The sequence below is a fragment of the Oncorhynchus mykiss genome, chromosome 11 (assembly GCF_013265735.2).
Source record: "Oncorhynchus mykiss isolate Arlee chromosome 11, USDA_OmykA_1.1, whole genome shotgun sequence".
Classification (NCBI taxonomy): Eukaryota; Metazoa; Chordata; class Actinopteri; order Salmoniformes; family Salmonidae; genus Oncorhynchus; species Oncorhynchus mykiss.
In genome coordinates this window covers 83,798,214-83,819,238 of record NC_048575.1, presented here as the reverse complement: position 1 = coordinate 83,819,238, position 21,025 = coordinate 83,798,214, and the positions used below count along the sequence as shown (strand labels likewise).

At 49.9% G+C, this 21,025-nt stretch overlaps 1 protein-coding gene across 3 annotated transcripts in view; it reads right to left on the bottom strand.

Annotated features, from left to right (window-relative positions):
• Positions 1 to 5,771: 5,771 nt before the first annotated feature.
• Positions 5,772 to 21,025, bottom strand: part of ppil2 (peptidylprolyl isomerase (cyclophilin)-like 2) — a 34,772-nt gene continuing 19,518 nt past the window's right edge. For all 3 annotated transcript variants that reach the window (XM_036936551.1, XM_036936553.1, XM_036936552.1), the window contains exons 15-20: positions 14,684 to 14,801; positions 13,231 to 13,287; positions 11,501 to 11,573; positions 10,405 to 10,467; positions 9,078 to 9,229; positions 5,772 to 8,970 (exon numbers count right to left, since the gene is read on the bottom strand). In XM_036936551.1, the coding sequence (XP_036792446.1) occupies positions 8,877 to 8,970; positions 9,078 to 9,229; positions 10,405 to 10,467; positions 11,501 to 11,573; positions 13,231 to 13,287; positions 14,684 to 14,801 (557 nt within the window). In that variant the 3' untranslated portion in view covers positions 5,772 to 8,876. The remainder of the gene's footprint in view (positions 8,971 to 9,077; positions 9,230 to 10,404; positions 10,468 to 11,500; positions 11,574 to 13,230; positions 13,288 to 14,683; positions 14,802 to 21,025) is intronic.

Here is a 21,025-nt window from a genome sequence, read left to right as displayed (position 1 = left end):
TCAAAGACTCCAGCCAACTAAGTCATGGAATCTTCTCTCTACTACCACACGGCAAGCGGTACCGGACCAAAAGGCTTCTAAACAGCTTCTACCCATAAGACTGCTGAACAGCTAATCAAATGGCTACCCAGACTATGCATAGGCACTTCAACTCTACCTACATGTACATAATACCTCAATTACCTCAACTAACGGGTACCCCCTGCCTCCACATTGACTCTGTACCGGTACCCCCTGTATATAGCCTCCACATTGACTCTGTACTGGTACCCCCTATATATAGCCTCCACATTGACTCTGTACCGGTACCCCCTGTATATAGCCTCCACATTGACTTTGTACCGGTACCCCCTGTATATAGCCTCCACATTGACTCTGTACCGGTACGCCCTGTATATAGCCTCCACATTGACTCTGTACCGTAATACCCTGTATATAGCCTCCACATTGACTCTGTACCGGTACCCCCTGTATATAGCCTCCACATTGACTCTGTACCGGTACCCCCTGTATATAGCCTCCACATTGACTATGTACAGGTACCCCCTGTATATAGCCTCCACATTGACTCTGTACCCCCTGTATATAGCCTCCACATTGACTCTGTACCAGAACCCCCTGTATATAGCCTCCACATTGACTCTGTACCGGTACCCCCTGTATATAGCCTCCACATTGACTCTGTACCGGTACCCCCTGTATATAGCCTCCACATTGACTCTGTACCAGAACCCCCTGTATATAGCCTCCACATTGACTCTGTACTGGTACCCCCTATATATAGCCTCCACATTGACTCTGTACCGGTACCCCCTGTATATGTCCTCCACATTGACTCTGTACCGGTACCCCCTGTATATAGCCTCCACATTGACTCTGTACCAGTACCCACTGTATATACAGTGCCTTGCGAAAGTATTCGGCCCCCTTGAACTTTGCGACCTTTTGCCACATTTCAGGCTTCAAACATAAAGATATAAAACTGTATTTTTTTTGTGAAGAATCAACAACAAGTGGGACACAATCATGAAGTGGAACGACATTTATTGGATATTTCAAACTTTTTTAACAAATCAAAAACTGAAAAATTGGGCGTGCAAAATTATTCAGCCCCCTTAAGTTAATACTTTGTAGCGCCACCTTTTGCTGCGATTACAGCTGTAAGTCGCTTGGGGTATGTCTCTATCAGTTTTGCACATCGAGAGACTGAAATGTTTTCCCATTCCTCCTTGCAAAACAGCTCGAGCTCAGTGAGGTTGGATGGAGAGCATTTGTGAACAGCAGTTTTCAGGTCTTTCCACAGATTCTCGATTGGATTCAGGTCTGGACTTTGACTTGGCCATTCTAACACCTGGATATGTTTATTTTTGAACCATTCCATTGTAGATTTTGCTTTATGTTTTGGATCATTGTCTTGTTGGAAGACAAATCTCCGTCCCAGTCTCAGGTCTTTTGCAGACTCCATCAGGTTTTCTTCCAGAATGGTCCTGTATTTGGCTCCATCCATCTTCCCATCAATTTTAACCATCTTCCCTGTCCCTGCTGAAGAAAAGCAGGCCCAAACCATGATGCTGCCACCACCATGTTTGACAGTGGGGATGGTGTGTTCAGCTGTGTTGCTTTTACGCCAAACATAACGTTTTGCATTGTTGCCAAAAAGTTCAATTTTGGTTTCATCTGACCAGAGCACCTTCTTCCACATGTTTGGTGTGTCTCCCAGGTGGCTTGTGGCAAACTTTAAACAACACGTTTTATGGATATCTTTAAGAAATGGCTTTCTTGCCACTCTTCCATAAAAGCCAGATTTGTGCAATATACGACTGATTGTTGTCCTATGGACAGAGTCTCCCACCTCAGCTGTAGATCTCTGCAGTTCATCCAGAGTGATCATGGGCCTCTTGGCTGCATCTCTGATCAGTCTTCTCCTTGTATGAGCTGAAAGTTTAGAGGGACGGCCAGGTCTTGGTAGATTTGCAGTGGTCTGATACTCCTTCCATTTCAATATTATTGCTTGCACAGTGCTCCTTGGGATGTTTAAAGCTTGGGAAATATTTTTGCATCCAAATCCGGCTTTAAACTTCTTCACAACAGTATCTCGGACCTGCCTGGTGTGTTCCTTGTTCTTCATGATGCTCTTTGCGCTTTTAACGGACCTCTGAGACTATCACAGTGCAGGTGTATTTATACGGAGACTTGATTACACACAGGTGGATTGTATTTATCATCATTAGTCATTTAGGTCAACATTGGATCATTCAGAGATCCTCACTGAACTTCTGGAGAGAGTTTGCTGCACTGAAAGTAAAGGGGCTGGATAATTTTGCACGACCAATTTTTCCGTTTTTGATTTGTTAAAAAAGTTTGAAATATCCAATAAATGTCGTTCCACTTCATGATTGTGTCTCACTTGTTGTTGATTCTTCACAAAAAAATACAGTTTTATATCTTTATGTTTGAAGCCTGAAATGTGGCAAAAGGTCGCAAAGTTCAAGGGGGCCGAATACTTTCGCAAGGCACTGTAGCCTCCACATTGACTCTGTACCGGTACCCCCTGTATATAGCCTCCACATTGACTCTGTACCGTAATACCCTGTATATAGTCTCCACATTGACTCTGTACTGGTACCCCCTGTATATAGCCTCCACATTGACTCTGTACTAGTACCCCCTGTATATAGCCTCCACATTGACTCTGTACCGGTACGCCCTGTATATAGCCTCCACATTGACTCTGTACCGTAATACCCTGTATATAGCCTCCACATTGACTCTGTACAGGTACCCCCTGTATATAGCCTACACATTGACTCTGTACCGGTACGCCCTGTATATAGCCTCCACATTGACTCTGTACCCCCTGTATATAGTCTCCACATTGACTCTGTACCCCCTGTATATAGCCTCCACATTGACTCTGTACCCCCTGTATATAGTCTCCACATTGACTCTGTACCCCCTGTATATAGCCTCCACATTGACTCTGTACCCCCTGTATATAGCCTCCACATTGACTCTGTACCCCCTGTATATAGTCTCCACATTGACTCTGTACCCCCTGTATATAGTCTCCACATTGACTCTGTATCGGTACCCCCTGTATATAGTCTCCACATTGACTCTGTACCGGTACACCCTGTATATGGCCTCCACATTGACTCTGTACCGTAATACCCTGTATATAGCCTCCACATAGACTCTGTACCGTAATACCCTGTATATAGCCTCCACATTGACTCTGCACCGTAATACCCTGTATATAGCCTCCACATTGACTCTGCACCGTAATACCCTGTATATAGCCTCCATATAGACTCTGTACCATAACACCCTGTATATAGCCTCCACATTGACTCTGTACCCCCTGTATATAGCCTCCACATTGACTCTGTACCCCTGTATATAGTCTCCACATTGACTCTGTACCCCCTGTATATAGTCTCCACATTGACTCTGTATCGGTACCCCCTGTATATAGTCTCCACATTGACTCTGTACCGGTACACCCTGTATATGGCCTCCACATTGACTCTGTACCGTAATACCCTGTATATAGCCTCCACATAGACTCTGTACCGTAATACCCTGTATATAGCCTCCACATAGACTCTGTACCGTAATACCCTGTATATAGCCTCCACATTAGTACCCCCCCCACCACACCAGCTATAGGTTAGCATAGTACCCCCCCTCCCCCCCACAGGTTAGCTTAGTACCCCCACCCCTCCCCCCCACATCACCTATAGGTTAGCTTAGTACCCCCCCTCCCCCCCACAGGTTAGCTTAGTACCCCCCCCCCCTCCCCCCACATCACCTATAGGTTAGCTTAGTACCCCCCCTCCCCACCACCTATAGGTTAGCTTAGTACCCCCCCTCCACACCACCTATAGGTTAGCTTAGTACCACACCACACCACCTATAGGTTAGCTTAGTACCCCCCCCCCCCCCCCCCCCTCCCCCCACATCACCTATAGGTTAGCTTAGTACCCCCCCTCCCCACCACCTATAGGTTAGCTTAGTACCCCCCCTCCACACCACCTATAGGTTAGCTTAGTACCACACCACACCACCTATAGGTTAGCTTAGTACCCCCCCCCCCCCACCACACCACCTATAGGTTAGCTTAGTACCCCCCCCTCCCCACCACCTATAGGTTAGCTTAGTACCCCCCCACCACACCACCTATACGTTAGCTTAGTACCACACCACACCACCTATAGGTTAGCTTAGTACCCCCCCCTCCCCCCCACAGGTTAGCTTAGTACCCCCACCTCTCCCCACACCACCTATAGGTTAGCTTAGTACCACACCACACAACCTATAGGTTAGCTTAGTACTACACCACACCACCTATAGGTTAGCTTAGTACCCCCCCCCCCCCTCCCCACCTATAGGTTAGCTTAGTACCCCCCCCTCCCCACCACACCACCTATTGGTTAGCTTAGTACCCCCCCTCCCCCCCACAGGTTAGCTTAGTACCCCCCCCCCTCCCCACCTATAGGTTAGCTTAGTACCACACCACACCACCTATAGGTTAGCTTAGTACCCCCCCCCCCTCCCCCCCACACCACCTATAGGCTAGCTTAGTACCCCCCCCCCCCACAGGTTAGCTTAGTACCCCCCCCCCCCTCCCCCCCCCCACACCACCTATAGGTTAGCTTAGTACCACACCACACCACCTATAGGTTAGCTTAGTACCCCCCCCCCCCACAGGTTAGCTTAGTACCCCCCCCCCCCCTCCACCACCTATAGGTTAGCTTAGTACCACACCACACCACCTATAGGTTAGCTTAGTACCACACCACACCACCTATAGGTTAGCTTAGTACCCCCCCCCCCCCCCCCCCTATAGGTTAGCTTAGTACCACACCACCTATAGGTTAGCTTAGTACCCCCCCCCCCCCCCCCCCTATAGGTTAGCTTAGTACCCCCCCCCCCTCCCCACCACACCACCTATAGGTTAGCTTAGTGCCCCCCCCCTCCCCACCACACCACCTATAGGTTAGCTTAGTACCACACCACACCACACCACCTATAGGTTAGCTTAGTACCACACCACACCACACCACCTATAGGTTAGCTTAGTACCACACCACACCACCTATAGGTTAGCTTAGTACCCCCCCCTATAGGTTAGCTTAGTACCCCCCCTCCCCACCACCTATAGGTTAGCTTAGTACCCCCCCCCCCCCCCCCCCTATAGGTTAACTTAGTACCACACCACACCACACCACCTATAGGTTAGCTTAGTACCACACCACACCACCTATAGGTTAGCTTAGTACCACACCACACCACCTATAGGTTAGCTTAGTACCCCCCCCTATAGGTTAGCTTAGTACCCCCCCCACCACACCACCTATAGGTTAGCTTAGTACCCCCCCCCCCCTATAGGTTAGCTTAGTACCACACCACACATAGGTTAGCTTAGTACCCCCCCCCCCCCCCTATTGGTTAGCTTAGTACCGTATTAATTCATAACCAAATACAAGTCCTTCCAAGCTTCAGCAGCATGTTGTGAGAAGAGCTCTCAGCCTCCACTTGGTCGTCTCCAGACTAAGGCTATTCAGTAATGCTGTCTGTACCGTCTGACCGACAATCAGGGGGGGGGGGGGGGGGGGGGTTGGCGTCTAGCGTCACAGCAGAACAAACGGTCTCACATGGCCCCAACTAGATTCAGCCTCGGGCTGATTTTTGTCAGCGTGGCCAGAACCATAATTATAATTTGAACACTGTAAATTGACCACAACTAAAAGCCCCAAAATGGACTGGTATTTTCTAATAATGTCACACCTTTATTTGATTGACACACGATCACACATCATTACATTTTATTTGTGGGAATCAGATTTCTGAAATTAAACACTTTTCCATCTTAGTCTTTCTTGATGTTTTTCTATCCAGCAATGAATGAATGAATGAATGAATGATATATATATATATATATACACACTTTTGCTGACCCCTGCCCTACGGGCCTGCTGGGTGCCATAGTGCCCTATCTAAAGTAGTGCACTATATAGGGGATAGGGTGCCATTTGAAACACAGCAGGGCTCGGCCTCACAAGAAACCAATGAGAGATATGAAAATGTGCAAATTGTGAAGCGTTAATAAAAATACTGGAAAAACTTGAATTTATTAAAACACAAATAAAAAATAAAATAAATGCATCATTAGAAAGACAACATTCTATATAATTCACATGACTCAGAAAATAAAAATAAAATGTCCATGAGGCGAATGGCAGGGGGTGACTGGTAGTAGCAGGGGGTAATAGGGTATCAGGGGGTAACTGGTAGTAGCAGGGGGTAATAGGGTATCGGGGGTGACTGGTAGTAGCAGGGGGTAATAGGGTATCAGGGGGTGACTGGTAGTAGCAGGGGGTAATAGGGTATCAGGGGGTGACTGGTAGTAGCAGGGGGTAATAGGGTATCAGGGGGTGACTGGTAGTAGCAGGGGGTAATAGGGTATCAGGGGGTGACTGGTAGTAGCAGGGGGTAATAGGGTATCGGGGGTGACTGGTAATAGCAGGGGGTAATAGGGTATCAGGGGGTGACTGGTAGTAGCAGGGGGTAATAGGGTATCAGGGGGTGACTGGTAGTAGCAGGGGGTAATAGGGTATCAGGGGGTGACTGGTAGTAGCAGGGGGTAATAGGGTATCAGGGGGTGACTGGTAGTAGCAGGGGGTAATAGGGTATCAGGGGGTGACTGGTAGTAGCAGGGGGTAATAGGGTATCAGGGGGTGACTGGTAGTAGCAGGGGGTAATAGGGTATCAGGGGGTAACTGGTAGTAGCAGGGGGTAATAGGGTATCGGGGGTGACTGGTAGTAGCAGGGGGTAATAGGGTATCAGGGGGTGACTGGTAGTAGCAGGGGGTAATAGGGTATCAGGGGGTGACTGGTAGTAGCAGGGGGTAATAGGGTATCAGGGGGTGACTGGTAGTAGCAGGGGGTAATAGGGTATCAGGGGGTGACTGGTAGTAGCAGGGGGTAATAGGGTATCGGGGGTGACTGGTAATAGCAGGGGGTAATAGGGTATCAGGGGGTGACTGGTAGTAGCAGGGGGTAATAGGGTATCAGGGGGTGACTGGTAGTAGCAGGGGGTAATAGGGTATCAGGGGGTGACTGGTAGTAGCAGGGGGTAATAGGGTATCAGGGGGTGACTGGTAGTAGCAGGGGGTAATAGGGTATCAGGGGGTGACTGGTAGTAGCAGGGGGGTAATAGGGTATCAGGGGGTAACTGGTAGTAGCAGGGGGTAATAGGGTATCAGGGGGTAACTGGTAGTAGCAGGGGGTAATAGGGTATCAGGGGGTGACTGGTAGTAGCAGGGGGTAATAGGGTATCAGGGGGTGACTGGTAGTAGCAGGGGGTAATAGGGTATCAGGGGGTAACTGGTAGTAGCAGGGGGTAATAGGGTATCAGGGGGTAACTGGTAGTAGCAGGGGGTAATAGGGTATCAGGGGGTGACTGGTAGTAGCAGGGGGTAATAGGGTATCAGGGGGTAACTGGTAGTAGCAGGGGGTAATAGGGTATCAGGGGGTAACTGGTAGTAGCAGGGGGTAATAGGGTATCAGGGGGTAACTGGTAGTAGCAGGGGGTAACTGGTAGTAGCAGGGGGTAATAGGGTATCAGGGGGTGACTGGTAGTAGCAGGGGGTAATAGGGTATCAGGGGGTAACTGGTAGTAGCAGGGGGTAACTGGTAGTAGCAGGGGGTAATAGGGTATCAGGGGGTAATAGGGTATCAGGGGGTAATAGGGTATCAGGGGGTGACTGGTAGTAGCAGGGGGTAACTGGAAGTAGCAGGGGGTAATAGGGTATCAGGGGGTGACTGGTAGTAGCAGGGGGGTAATAGGGTATCAGGGGGTGACTGGTAGTAGCAGGGGGTAATAGGGTATCAGGGGGTGAGTGGTAGTAGCAGGGGGTAATATACCAGGGTATCAGGGGGTGACTGGTAGTAGCAGGGGGTGACTGGTAGTAGCAGGGGTAACTGGTAGTAGCAGGGGGTAATAAGGTATCAGGGGGTGACTGGTAGTAGCAGGGGGTAATAGGGTATCAGGGGGTGACTGGTAGTAGCAGGGGGTAATAGGGTATCAGGGGTGACTGGTAGTAGCAGGGGGTAACTGGTAGTAGCAGGGGGTAATAGGGTATCAGGGGGTGACTGGTAGTGGCAGGGGGTAACTGGTAGTAGCAGGGAGGGTAATAGGGTATCAGGGGGTGACTGGTAGTGGCAGGGGGGTAATATACCAGGGTATCAGGGGTGACTGGTAGTAGCAGGGGGGTAATATACCAGGGTATCATGAGGTGACTGGTAGTGGCAGGGGGTAATAGGGTATCAGGGGGTGACTGGTAGTAGCAGGGAGGGTAATAGGTTATCAGGGGGTGACTGGTAGTAGCAGGGGGTAACTGGTAGTAGCAGGGGGTAATAGGGTATCAGGGGGTGACTGGTAGTGGCAGGGGGGTAATATACCAGGGTATCAGGGGGTACATCCAGAATGGAAGTCTATTCCCTACATAGACCACAACTTTTGACCAAAGCCTGGTTCCTATATATTTGACCATAACTACATAGTGTCCTATGGACCCTAGTCAAAAGTAGTGCACTATTTCTGGAAAAGGGTGCCATAGGCTCTGGTCTAAAGTAGTGCACTATATAGGGAACAGGGTGCCATAGGCTCTGGTCTAAAGTAGTGCACTATATAGGGAACAGGGTGCCATAGGCTTTGGTCTAAAGTAGAGCACTCACTATATAGGGAATAGGGTGCCATAGGGCTCTGGTCTAAAGTAGTGGTGGGACACAGAAGGCGTCCACGGGGCTGCGTGTCCACGGGGCTGCGTGTCCACGGGGCTGCGTGTCCACGGGGCTGCGTGTCCACGGAGTTACCAGGAGCTGAAGTCTCCAAAGCCAGTCTTTCCTTTGGCCTTCTTGGCTCCGCTGGTGGACGGTCCGCTGTCCTCTACTGCTGGACGTTTCCTACACACACACAGGAAGGGGTTAATGGTGTGTGTGGTGTGTGTGTGTGGTGTGCGGTGTGCGTGTCTGGTGTGCGGTGTGCGTGTCTGGTGTGCGTGTAGCCTCACGTGGTGGTAGAGGTCACAGGGTTGATGTATTTCCCTATGCCAGCCTTGAAGGTCTTGGGAGCCTGATCTGCTTTAGTCTTCCTCTGAGACAAACTGGTCTGAGCTCGATCCTCCTCCTGCTTCTCCAACTCCTTCTGACGCTCCGCTGCAATCTACACACACAAACACCAGACGGTAGTGCATTTTCCAATCTCAGTGCTCATCAGAAACTCAGGTCTCCTGATTGTATGTTTAGTTGAAACGCGTCAGGCAGCTAACTGACAACAGTTGAAACGCGTCGGGCAGCTAACTGACAACAGTTGAAACGCGTCGGGCAGCTAACTGACAACAGTTGAAACGCGTCGGGCAGCTAACTGACAACAGTTGAAACGCGTCGGGCAGCTAACTGACAACAGTTGAAACGCGTCGGGCAGCTAACTGACAACAGCTGAAACGCGTCGGGCAGCTAACTGACAACAGCTGAAACGCGTCAGGCAGCTAACTGACAACAGCTGAAACGCGTCAGGCAGCTAACTGACAACAGTTGAAACGCGTCGGGCAGCTAACTGACAACAGTTGAAACGCGTCGGGCAGCTAACTGACAACAGTTGAAACGCGTCGGGCAGCTAACTGACAACAGTTGAAACGCGTCGGGCAGCTAACTGACAACAGTTGAAACGCGTCGGGCAGCTAACTGACAACAGTTGAAACGCGTCGGGCAGCTAACTGACAACAGTTGAAACGCGTCGGGCAGCTAACTGACAACAGTTGAAACGCGTCGGGCAGCTAACTGACAACAGTTGAAACGCGTCGGGCAGCTAACTGACAACAGTTGAAACGCGTCGGGCAGCTAACTGACAACAGTTGAAACGCGTCAGGCAGCTAACTGACAACAGTTGAAACGCGTCGGGCAGCTAACTGACAACAGTTGGAACGCGTCGGGCAGCTAACTGACAACAGTTGGAACGCGTCGGGCAGCTAACTGACAACAGTTGAAACGCGTCGGGCAGCTAACTGACAACAGTTGAAACGCGTCGGGCAGCTAACTGACAACAGTTGAAACGCGTCGGGCAGCTAACTGACAACAGTTGAAACGCGTCGGGCAGCTAACTGACAACAGTTGAAACGCGTCGGGCAGCTAACTGACAACAGTTGAAACGCGTCGGGCAGCTAACTGACAACAGCTGAAACGCGTCAGGCAGCTAACTGACAACAGCTGAAACGCGTCAGGCAGCTAACTGACAACAGTTGAAACGCGTCAGGCAGCTAACTGACAACAGTTGAAAAGCGTCAGGCAGCTAACTGACAACACATTACTGTAATTCATAGACCAAACACACAAACCAACCTGGGCATCTGCCTCTTCATACGGGTCCACGAACACAGTGGCACTCAGCAGCTTGATCTCAGACTGGAGAAAGAGAAGAGAAAGTACAGTTTAAGCCCTCGCTGGGTTAGTGGTCGCTGGTGTCTTCAGTCACTTCTAGATAAGTTACAACTGAATTCTGGGAGTCTGTTTCTACTTAAGTGAGTGACAGGTAACAGGTGTGAACAGGGGATCACAACAGCAGACAGGAGGAAGGAGATAAAACGAGGGATATTGATTGTACTTCTCTGCTCCATACAGTGTGTGTGTGTGTGTGTGTGTCAGTTTCCGTTAGCCGGTAATAGCTGGCTTTTAGCCGATAATAAAAAATAAAAAAAGATAGAAAAGACGATAAATAAGATTGCCGCTGGCCCATTGTCCGAGAGAAGAAAAATAATTATTTTTAGCATATCCATTGACGGAAATACATTTGACTGATCGTGCTTATCAGTCTGTGAATTTGCATAATTTAGTGGAATGCGTTACACTTGCAGGTGTACAGTGTACATGCTGTTGACAGTGTTCTCCCGTTAATTACACTATGGATCTCACATTTACGCATCGCCTACCGCGCATTGCTGCGCTTACGTGAATACATTGTTGAGCAACATTGTAAGCTAAACGTTCTGATCTGTTTCATTAGACACTTAACTTTATTTTATTTTTTTTAATTAGCCTAGTCCTGCTGGTTGTATGAATTAGGGATCTAGCATCTCACAACTGTCCCAGAGTCTGTTTTGGAATAGGCCATTTCTTTCTCAACAAGCTGACCAATAGAATAGGTTCACTTTTCTACTCTGGCAGACAGTAGATTGACATTGGCTAGTGATTTTTGCCGTTCGTTACTCGTCTCGTTGGCTGATGAAAAGTAAACTTAACATCCTCAAAGTGGGTAAGAATCACTGCTTCCTCGACTGTTAAGTAGAATTACTATATTCTCATGTTATTTCATATCCACCCAATGCATATGGGTCCTGTACATTTCTCAAAATGTCCAGTCAATTTAAAACGCTGCTGGTTAAATACACCACGCCACATTTTTCCTAACGGAAACCCTGGTGTGTGTGTGTGCGTGTACCTTGGGTTTATCGGTTTTAGGATCAGCCTCTATGTTCTCCATGGCTGTCAGAGCCTCGAAGCCTCCCACCACCCTGGGAAGAAACAAGACAACATATCTTCAAAACTACACAAAGCTTCCCTTTCTGCGTGTCGGCCGGACAGAACCACAACGTCGGGGGAGCTTAAGGGGGGAGGGGTGTGTCTCTGTTAGCAGCAGCTGGTGTGTGATCTCTAATATTAAAGGAAGTCTCGAGGTTCTTCTCTCCTCCGTTAGAATACCTCATGATCAGCTGTAGACCACACTATTTACCAAGAGAGTTCATCTATATTTTTTCGTAGCCGTCTATATACCACCGCAGACCGATCTGAGCTGTATTAAAAAGGCCATAAGCAAACAAGAAAACGCTCATTCAGAGGTGGCGCTCCTAGTGGCCGGGGACTTTAATGCAGGGAAACTTAAATCAGTTTCACCTCATTTCTACCAATATGGTCACGTGTGCAACCAGAAGGGGACAAACTCAAGATTTACCTTCACTCTACACAGTGACACATACATACAGTGCCTTTGGAAAGTATTCAGACCCCTTGACTTTTTCCACTTTGTGAGGCTACAACCTTTTTCTAAAATTGATTAAATTATTTCTTTGTCCTGATGGAAGGTGAACCTTCACCCCAGTCTGAGGTCTTGAGCGCAATCAAGGATCTCTGTACTTTGATCCATTAATCTTTGCCTCGGTCCTGACTAGTCTCCCCAGTCCCTGCCGCTGATAACATCCCCACAGCATGATTCTGCCACCACCATGCTTCACCGTAGGGATGGTGCCAGATTTCTTCCAGAAGTGATGCTTGACATTCTGACCGTTTGAGCAGACACATGCACATTTGTGGCCTGCTGGAGGTCATTATGCAGGGCTCTGGCAGTGCTCCTCCTGCTCCTCCTTGCACAAAGGCGGAGGTAGCGGTCCTGCTGCTGGGTTGTTGCCCTCCTACGGCCTCCTCCACGTCTCCTGATGTACTGGCCTGTCTCCTGGTAGCGCCTCCATGCTCTGGACACTACGCTGACAGACACAGCAAATCTTCTTGCCACAGCTCGCATTGATGTGCCATCCTGGATGAGCTACACTACCTGAGCCACTTGTGTGGGTTGTAGACTCCGTCTCATGCTACCACTAGAGTGAAAGCACCGCCAGCATTCAAAAGTGACCAAAACATCAGCCAGGAAGCATAGGAACTGAGAAGTGGTCTGAGGTTACCACCTGCAGAACCACTCCTTTATTGGGGGTGTCTTTCTAATTGCCTATAATTTCCACCTGTTGTCTATTCCATTTGCACAACAGCATGTGAAATGTATTGTCAATCAGTGTTGCTTCCTAAGTGGACAGTTTGATTTCACAGAAGTGTGATTGACTAGGAGTTACATTGTGTTGTTTAAGTGTTCCCTTTATTTTTTTGAGCAGTGTACAAAAGGATCTATCATGATCCAAACACACGAAGAGGGCACAGCAATGCCTCCTCCCCCCCCATTACAACCAAACAGGGCTCTCTGGTCCGGGGTTAGAACCCGGGCTCTCTGGTCCGGGGTTAGAACCCGGGCTCTCTGGTCCGGGGTTAGAACCCGGGCTCTCCGGTCCGGGGTTAGAACCCGGGCTCTCTGGCCAGTCTGGTACCCAGAGCACAGACATGCCATCTCCATCACATATTCAACCAATACAACAGAGATATTTTAAATGAAATCCGTATGTCTCTTACCTTCCAAACACGGTATGTTTCCTGTCCAGGTAGGGACATGACCGGAAGGTGATGAAGCTGGGAAAGGAAACAACACATTCAAGTATGGTCAATGTCTCTGTCATGACATCTCAGCAGCATGGCCTCTCTAATGTCATCAGGTCAATGTCTCTGTCGTGACATCTCAGCAGCATGGCCTCTCTAATGTCATCAGGTCAATGTCTCTGTCGTGACATCTCAGCAGCATGGCCTCTCTAATGTCATCAGGTCAATGTCTCTGTCGTGACATCTCAGCAGCATGGCCTCTCTAATGTCATCAGGTCAATGTCTCTGTCATGACATCTCAGCAGCATGGCCTCTCTAATGTCATCAGGTCAATGTCTCTGTCATAACATCTCAGCAGCATGGCCTCTCTAATGTCATCAGGTCAATGTCTCTGTCATAACATCTCAGCAGCATGGCCTCTCTAATGTCATCAGGTCAATGTCTCTGTCATAACATCTCAGCAGCATGGCCTCTCTAATGTCATCAGGTCAATGTCTCTGTCATAACATCTCAGCAGCATGGCCTCTCTAATGTCATCAGGTCAATGTCTCTGTCATGACATCTCAGCAGCATGGCCTCTCTAATGTCATCAGGTCAATGTCTCTGTCGTGACATCTCAGCAGCATGGCCTCTCTAATGTCATCAGGTCAATGTCTCTGTCATGACATCTCAGCAGCATGGCCTCTCTAATGTCATCAGGTCAATGTCTCTGTCGTGACATCTCAGCAGCATGGCCTCTCTAATGTCATCAGGTCAATGTCTCTGTCATAACATCTCAGCAGCATGGCCTCTCTAATGTCATCAGGTCAATGTCTCTGTCGTGACATCTCAGCAGCATGGCCTCTCTAATGTCATCAGGTCAATGTCTCTGTCATGACATCTCAGCAGCATGGCCTCTCTAATGTCATCAGGTCAATGTCTCTGTCGTGACATCTCAGCAGCATGGCCTCTCTAATGTCATCAGGTCAATGTCTCTGTCATGACATCTCAGCAGCATGGCCTCTCTAATGTCATCAGGTCAATGTCTCTGTCGTGACATCTCAGCAGCATGGCCTCTCTAATGTCATCAGGTCAATGTCTCTGTCATGACATCTCAGCAGCATGGCCTCTCTAATGTCATCAGGTCAATGTCTCTTCGGCTCCACTAACGGGAGGAAATGGGGGGAGAGAGACACTAACAGGAGGAAAGGGGGAGGGAGTAACGGGAGCAAAAGGAGGGAGCAAAAGACAGTATCACTTCATGCTGAAGTGTACACTCGTTCACTACTTCCCACAAATTTTAAACCATTGGAGGCGGCTTGGGCTAGTGGAGGTTTCCACCACATTTCTGATACCAGCCATTTCCTTTCAAATCAGTTAAGGGAAGTGAACCAGTGCACACTTTAGGAGGAAAGCGGGATAACTGGGACATAAGACAATGACAACTCACAACTGGGACTTGTTGGTGTTGGGTCCTGAGTTGGCCATGCTGAGAACCCCTCGTCCGGTGTGGGACAGGTTGGGACGGAACTCATCTTTGAAGGGCTTACCCCAGAATGACTCTCCTCCTGAAGAGGGGCAGAGAGCGAGGGGGCAGACAGAGAGCGAGCAAGCGAAGGAGGGACAGAGAGAGCGAGTGGGGGGTCAGACAGAGAGAGAGCGAGCGAGGGGGGGGGCAGACAGAGAGAGAGCGAGCGGGGGGTCAGACAGAGAGAGCGAGCGAGGGGGGGGGTCAGACAGAGAGAGAGAGCGAGGGGGGGGTCAGACAGAGAGAGAGAGCAAGGGGGGGTCAGACAGAGAGAGAGAGCGAGGGGGGGGTCAGACAGAGAGAGAGAGCGAGGGGGGGGGGTCAGACAGAGAGAGAGAGCGAGGGGGGGCCAGACAGAGAGAGAGAGCAAGGGGGGGTCAGACAGAGAGAGAGAGCGAGGGGGGGGTCAGACAGAGAGAGAGAGCGAGGGGGGGGGGGTCAGACAGAGAGAGAGAGCGAGGGGGGGCCAGACAGAGAGAGAGAGCGAGGGGGGGCAGAGAGAGAGAGAGCGCGAGGGGGGGTCAGACAGAGAGCGCGCGAGCGAGGGGGGGCAGACAGAGAGAGCGCGAGCGAGGGGGGGGCAGACAGAGAGCGCGAGCGAGGGGGGGCAGACAGAGAGCGCGAGCGAGGGGGGGGCAGACAGAGAGAGCGCGAGCGAGGGGGGGGGCAGACAGAGAGAGCGCGAGCGAGGGGGGGGGCAGACAGAGAGAGCGCGAGCGAGGGGGGGGCAGACAGAGAGAGCGCGAGCGAGGGGGGGGCAGACAGAGAGAGAGCGAGCAAGGGGGGGCAGACAGAGAGAGAGCGAGCGAGCGAGGGGGGGCAGACAGAGAGAGAGCGAGCGAGCGAGGGGGGCAGACAGAGAGAGAGCGAGCGAGGGGGGGGCAGACAGAGAGAGAGCGAGCGAGCGAGGGGGGGCAGACAGAGAGCGAGCGAGCGAGGGGGGGCAGACAGAGAGCGAGCGAGGGGGGGCAGACAGAGAGCGAGCGAGGGGGGGGCAGACAGAGAGAGAGCGAGCGAGGGGGGGGCAGACAGAGAGAGAGCGAGCGAGGGGGGGGTCAGACAGAGAGAGCGAGCGAGGGGGGGTCAGACAGAGAGAGAGCGAGCGAGGGGGGGGGTCAGACAGAGAGAGAGAGAGCGAGCGAGCGAGGGGGGGTCAGACAGAGAGAGAGAGAGCGAGGGGGGGACAGAGAGAGAGAGCGAGGGGGGGACAGAGAGAGAGAGCGAGCGAGGGGGGGCAGACAGAGAGAGCGCGAGCGAGGGGGGGGGGGGGGCAGACAGAGAGCGCGAGCCAGGGGGGGGGGGCAGACAGAGAGCGCGAGCGAGGGGGGGGGGGGGGCAGACAGAGAGCGCGAGCGAGGGGGTGGGGGGGCAGACAGAGAGCGCGAGCGAGGGGGGTGGCAGACAGAGTGAGATTAACCAATTTGTAATTAGGATTCTAAATATTGGGAGAAAAATCCAATAGAACATCTAGACCACATATGTCAGAGTCAAGGCCCGCGGGCCACATCCGGCCCGCAAGAAGGTTTTTTACGGCCCCTGGGATGATCTTGATTTATTATTAGAACCGGCCCGCAGCAAGCCGGCAGCCCGCAGATCTTTTACACGCACCAATACTACATTTCCCACAATGCAAAGGTGACGCACCGAGCAGTAGGCTGCTTCATTTCAATATTTATTGGCACAGCAGTCGTCAGCATCACAGTAAAATTAACTTTCAGATACCCATCAAAAATGGCAAAACGGAAGGTGGATACTGAGAACCGGGGGTTTCAAACAAGGTGGGAGTCGGAGTATATGTTCACGAAGGTAGCTGGAAAACCTGTGTGTCTTCTGTGTGGAGAAAGTGTGGCGGTACTGAAAGAGTATAATCTGAGACGACATTATGAAACGAAACACGCGGACAAAAACAAGAATATGGACATGGAACAAAGGCTACAAAAGGCAGAGGAATTAAAACGAGGCCTCAAATCTCGACAGGCTCTGTTCAAAAAAGCCAAATCACAAGGCCAGGCTGCTGTCAAGGCCAGTTTTATTTTGGCAGAAGAGATCGCTAAATCAGCCCGGCCATTTACGGAGGGGGATTTCATCAAAAACTGCATGATTAAAGTTTGTGACGAAGTTTGCCCAGAAAAAAGGCAACTCTTTTTAAATGTGAGTCTGAGCAGAAACACCATTGCCGAGAGAGTAGACCAGTTGTCCATCAATCTAAAAGAGCAGCTTGTGAAAAAGGGAAAAGATTTTATTGCATATTCCTTGGCTGTGGATGAGAGCACCGACATTTCTGACATTGCCCAGTTGTCAATTTTCATCCGCGGAGTGGACTCCAACCTAAGCGTGACAGAGGAGTTTTTGGCTTTACGTCCTATGCATGGCACAACTACGGGGCATGATTTGTATGAAGAGGTGTCAAGATGTGTAAATGAGATGGAGCTGCCTTGGGAAAAACTCGTGGGTTTGACAACCGACGGAGCACCTGCGATGTGTGGACACAGGAGCGGACTGGTGGCGAAGATACGGGAAAAGATGCAAGAGGAAAACGCGACAGGTGAGCTGACAGCTTATCATTGTATCATACACCAGGAAGCGTTGTGCGGTAAAGCCTTGAAAATGGAGCATGTAATGAGCATCATCACGCGCACAGTTAACTTTATCAGAGCCAAAGGTTTGAATCACCGCCAGTTCAAGGCATTTCTGACGGAGTTAGAAACGGAGCATGGTGATTTGCCTTATCACACAGAGGTGCGATGGCTAAGCCAGGGAAAGGTGCTTCAAAGATGTTTCGAGCTTCGTGAGGAGATTTGTCTGTTCTTGGACAGCAAAGGGAAAGACACAACACAACTCCGAGACGAAATGTTTCTGTGTGAAATGGCTTTTCTGTGTGACATTACGAGTCATCTGAATGCAATAAACTTGCAGCTGCAGGGTCGGGATCGTGTCATCTCTGATATGTACAGTACAGTGAAGGCATTTAAAACCAAACTGACTCTGTGGGAGACGCAGATGCGGAAAGAAAATTTGAGCCACTTTCCCAGCTGCCAGACCATGAAAGAGAAGCTCTCTACCAGTGCGTTCCCGAGCACACAGTTGGCTGATAAAATAGGTATGCTTGCCGCTGACTTTCGACGCCGATTTGCTGACTTTGAAGCACAAAAAAGCAGGTTGGAACTGCTCGGTAACCCATTTGCTGTTGACGTGGAAAGCTCACCACCAAACCTCCAAATGGAGTTGATTGACCTCCAATGCAATGATGCACTGAGGGCAAAATATGCGGCAGTGGGTGCTGCGGAGTTCGCCCGTTTCCTCCCCGGCACAATGCCCCAGCTGCGCATCCAGGCTGCTCAAACGTTGTCTATGTTTGGCAGCACATACCTGTGTGAACAACTGTTTTCTTTGATGAACCTGAACAAAACATCACACAGAAGTCGACTTACTGCTGAACACCTCCACTCAATTCTGAGGATTTCTTCAGCTCAGAGCCTTACCCCGAACATTGATGAACTTGTGGAAAAGATGGGACACCACCAAGTATCACCCTCAACCTCAAACAAGTGAACATTACTGTGCAATCACATATTTAGAGTTTTTACTCAGTTCAAGTTTAAAAGTTAAAATTTAATATTTGTTTTCACTGCATGTTACTTCTCCTTAAACAAAGTGTTGTTTTTGATTAATAGATTTTTGCACTTTATTTTTTTGTATTTCAATCCAATTATATTTTAAAAATATTTCAGTTGAGTGGATGATAGAAAATTGCTATTATTGTTTTTTCTTTGAAGTAAATTTAGCCCACTTTTGCTAAAATAGAAAATATAGTCTACTGATGGTGCCTTGAATACCGGTTTCTTTCATTTAATGTTCATGTTATGGGGATATTTATATAAAGGAAATTTGTCTTTTGTGTCTGTTGAAAATTAAAGATTACTGACAGAGCCATAAGAAAATATTGCTTTATTTATCTGATCATATTGTAATATATTTGTTAGGTTTTCAGTAGGTTCAATTAGGTTCACTAGACTATATGCATCATTTAAAAATTTTTCAATGAACATTCGAACAGTCCGGCCCTCGTCTTGTAGCTGATTTTTTTATTTGGCCCTCCGTCCATTTGACTTTGACACCCCTGATCTAGACCCAGAATGATCCTACATAAAGGAGCAGTAACTCAGTCGACTCCCTTTGACTGGAAATCTAAATTACAGGGCAGTGAAATGGTGGCACCATTGGAAATTAAGCCACAAAACCTCCTAACAATTCAATGCACTGAAACCCCAAGAGATGAACCCTGAGAGAGTCTCCTGTTAAAACTCCACTAAACAACCCCGTTATTCAAACACACAAGGAAATCAAATGAAAACCCTGCCGCCCCCTGCGTCGCCGCCCACCCCGCGTCGCCACCCTCCCCCCCCTGCGTCGCCGCCCCCCCCCGCGTCGCCACCCTCCCCCCCCTGCGTCGCCGCCCACCCCGCGTCGCCAGCCCTCCCCCCCCCCCCCCCCCCCCCCGCGTCGCCAGCCCTCCCCCCCTGCGTCGCCGCCCCCCCCCCCCCCCCCCCCCCCCCCCCCCCCCGCGTCGCCACCAAATAACATCCATTTAAAATAATGTATACCTTGAAATTATATTTTAGCCATATCGCCCAGCCCAACAGGACCGGTGTCTTGTCTAAACCAGACCTTGTTAAACATTCATTTCAAAACAAGCTGGCTAGGATCTCGGTTTTTCACAACGACGACGGAGAATCTATTGAACGGAGGCGTGTTCTACAGTCCTGTGGATGCTGGGATAATTTTACAGCTAGCTGGCCAATCATCTCCTGATTGTCTCCTCTCATCCATAAACACACCTGGTGACATTAGTGCATAATTTATCACCTGGCTGACATTTCCCTCCGCACAGCTGGCTCTCTGCCAAACATACAGACATGATCACATCCACCCAGGGCTACAAATTAACATCCGCAACCTGACAAATGGCGGTCGATTTTGGTGGGTAAAGATGTCCACTTCACCAGCCTAGTTGGCGGGTAAAGATGTCCACTTCACCAGCCTAGTTGGCGGGTCAGATGTCCACTTCACCAGCCTAGTTGGCAGGTGGTCAGATGTCCACTTCACCAGCCTAGTTGGCAGGTGGTCAGATGTCCACTTCACCAGCCTAGTTGGCAGGTGGTCAGATGTCCACTTCACCAGCCTAGTTGGCAGGTGGTCAGATGTCCACTTCACCAGCCTAGTTGGCAGGTGGTCAGATGTCCACTTCACCAGCCTAGTTGACGGGTGGTCAGATGTCCACTTCACCAGCCTAGTTGGCGGGTGGTCAGATGTCCACTTCACCAGCCTAGTTGGCGGGTGGTCAGATGTCCACTTCACCAGCCTAGTTGGCGGGTGGTCAGATGTCCACTTCACCAGCCTAGTTGGCGGGTGGTCAGATGTCCACTTCACCAGCCTAGTTGGCGGGTGGTCAGATGTCCACTTCACCAGCCTAGTTGGCGGGTGGTCAGATGTCCACTTCACCAGCCTAGTTGGCGGGTGGTCAGATGTCCACTTCACCAGCCTAGTTGGCGGGTGGTCAGATGTCCACTTCACCAGCCTAGTTGGCAGGTGGTCAGATGTCCACTTCACCAGCCTAGTTGGCAGGTGGTCAGATGTCCACTTCACCAGCCTAGTTGGCAGGTGGTCAGATGTCCACTTCACCAGCCTAGTTGGCAGGTGGTCAGATGTCCACTTCACCAGCCTAGTTGGCAGGTGGTCAGATGTCCACTTCACCAGCCTAGTTGGCAGGTGGTCAGATGTCCACTTCACCAGCCTAGTTGGCAGGTGGTCAGATGTCCACTTCACCAGCCTAGTTGGTAGGTGGTCAGATGTCCACTTCACCAGCCTAGTTGGCGGGTCAGATGTCCACTTCACCAGCCTAGTTGGCAGGTGGTCAGATGTCCACTTCACCAGCCTAGTTGACAGGTGGTCAGATGTCCACTTCACCAGCCTAGTTGGCAGGTGGTCAGTGAGACTTTGTCGTTGTGTTTCTTGAATATTCACATTGTTTTGTTCACAAGCTAGGTTGTTTTTCTACTCGTCAGACTCAATCTCACAGGCACTAACATGACTCCAGTGACGTTACCACGGTAACCTCCCGCCCTTAAAGGGGCAGGTGAACATTTTTGACGTCATCTCTATGATATTTTGGTTAAAAGACTCGGGCCACGAAATGTTTAATTATTAAATTTACCACATTAGTCACCTCTTACGAGTAATAGATGTGTTGTTTCAGAGACATCA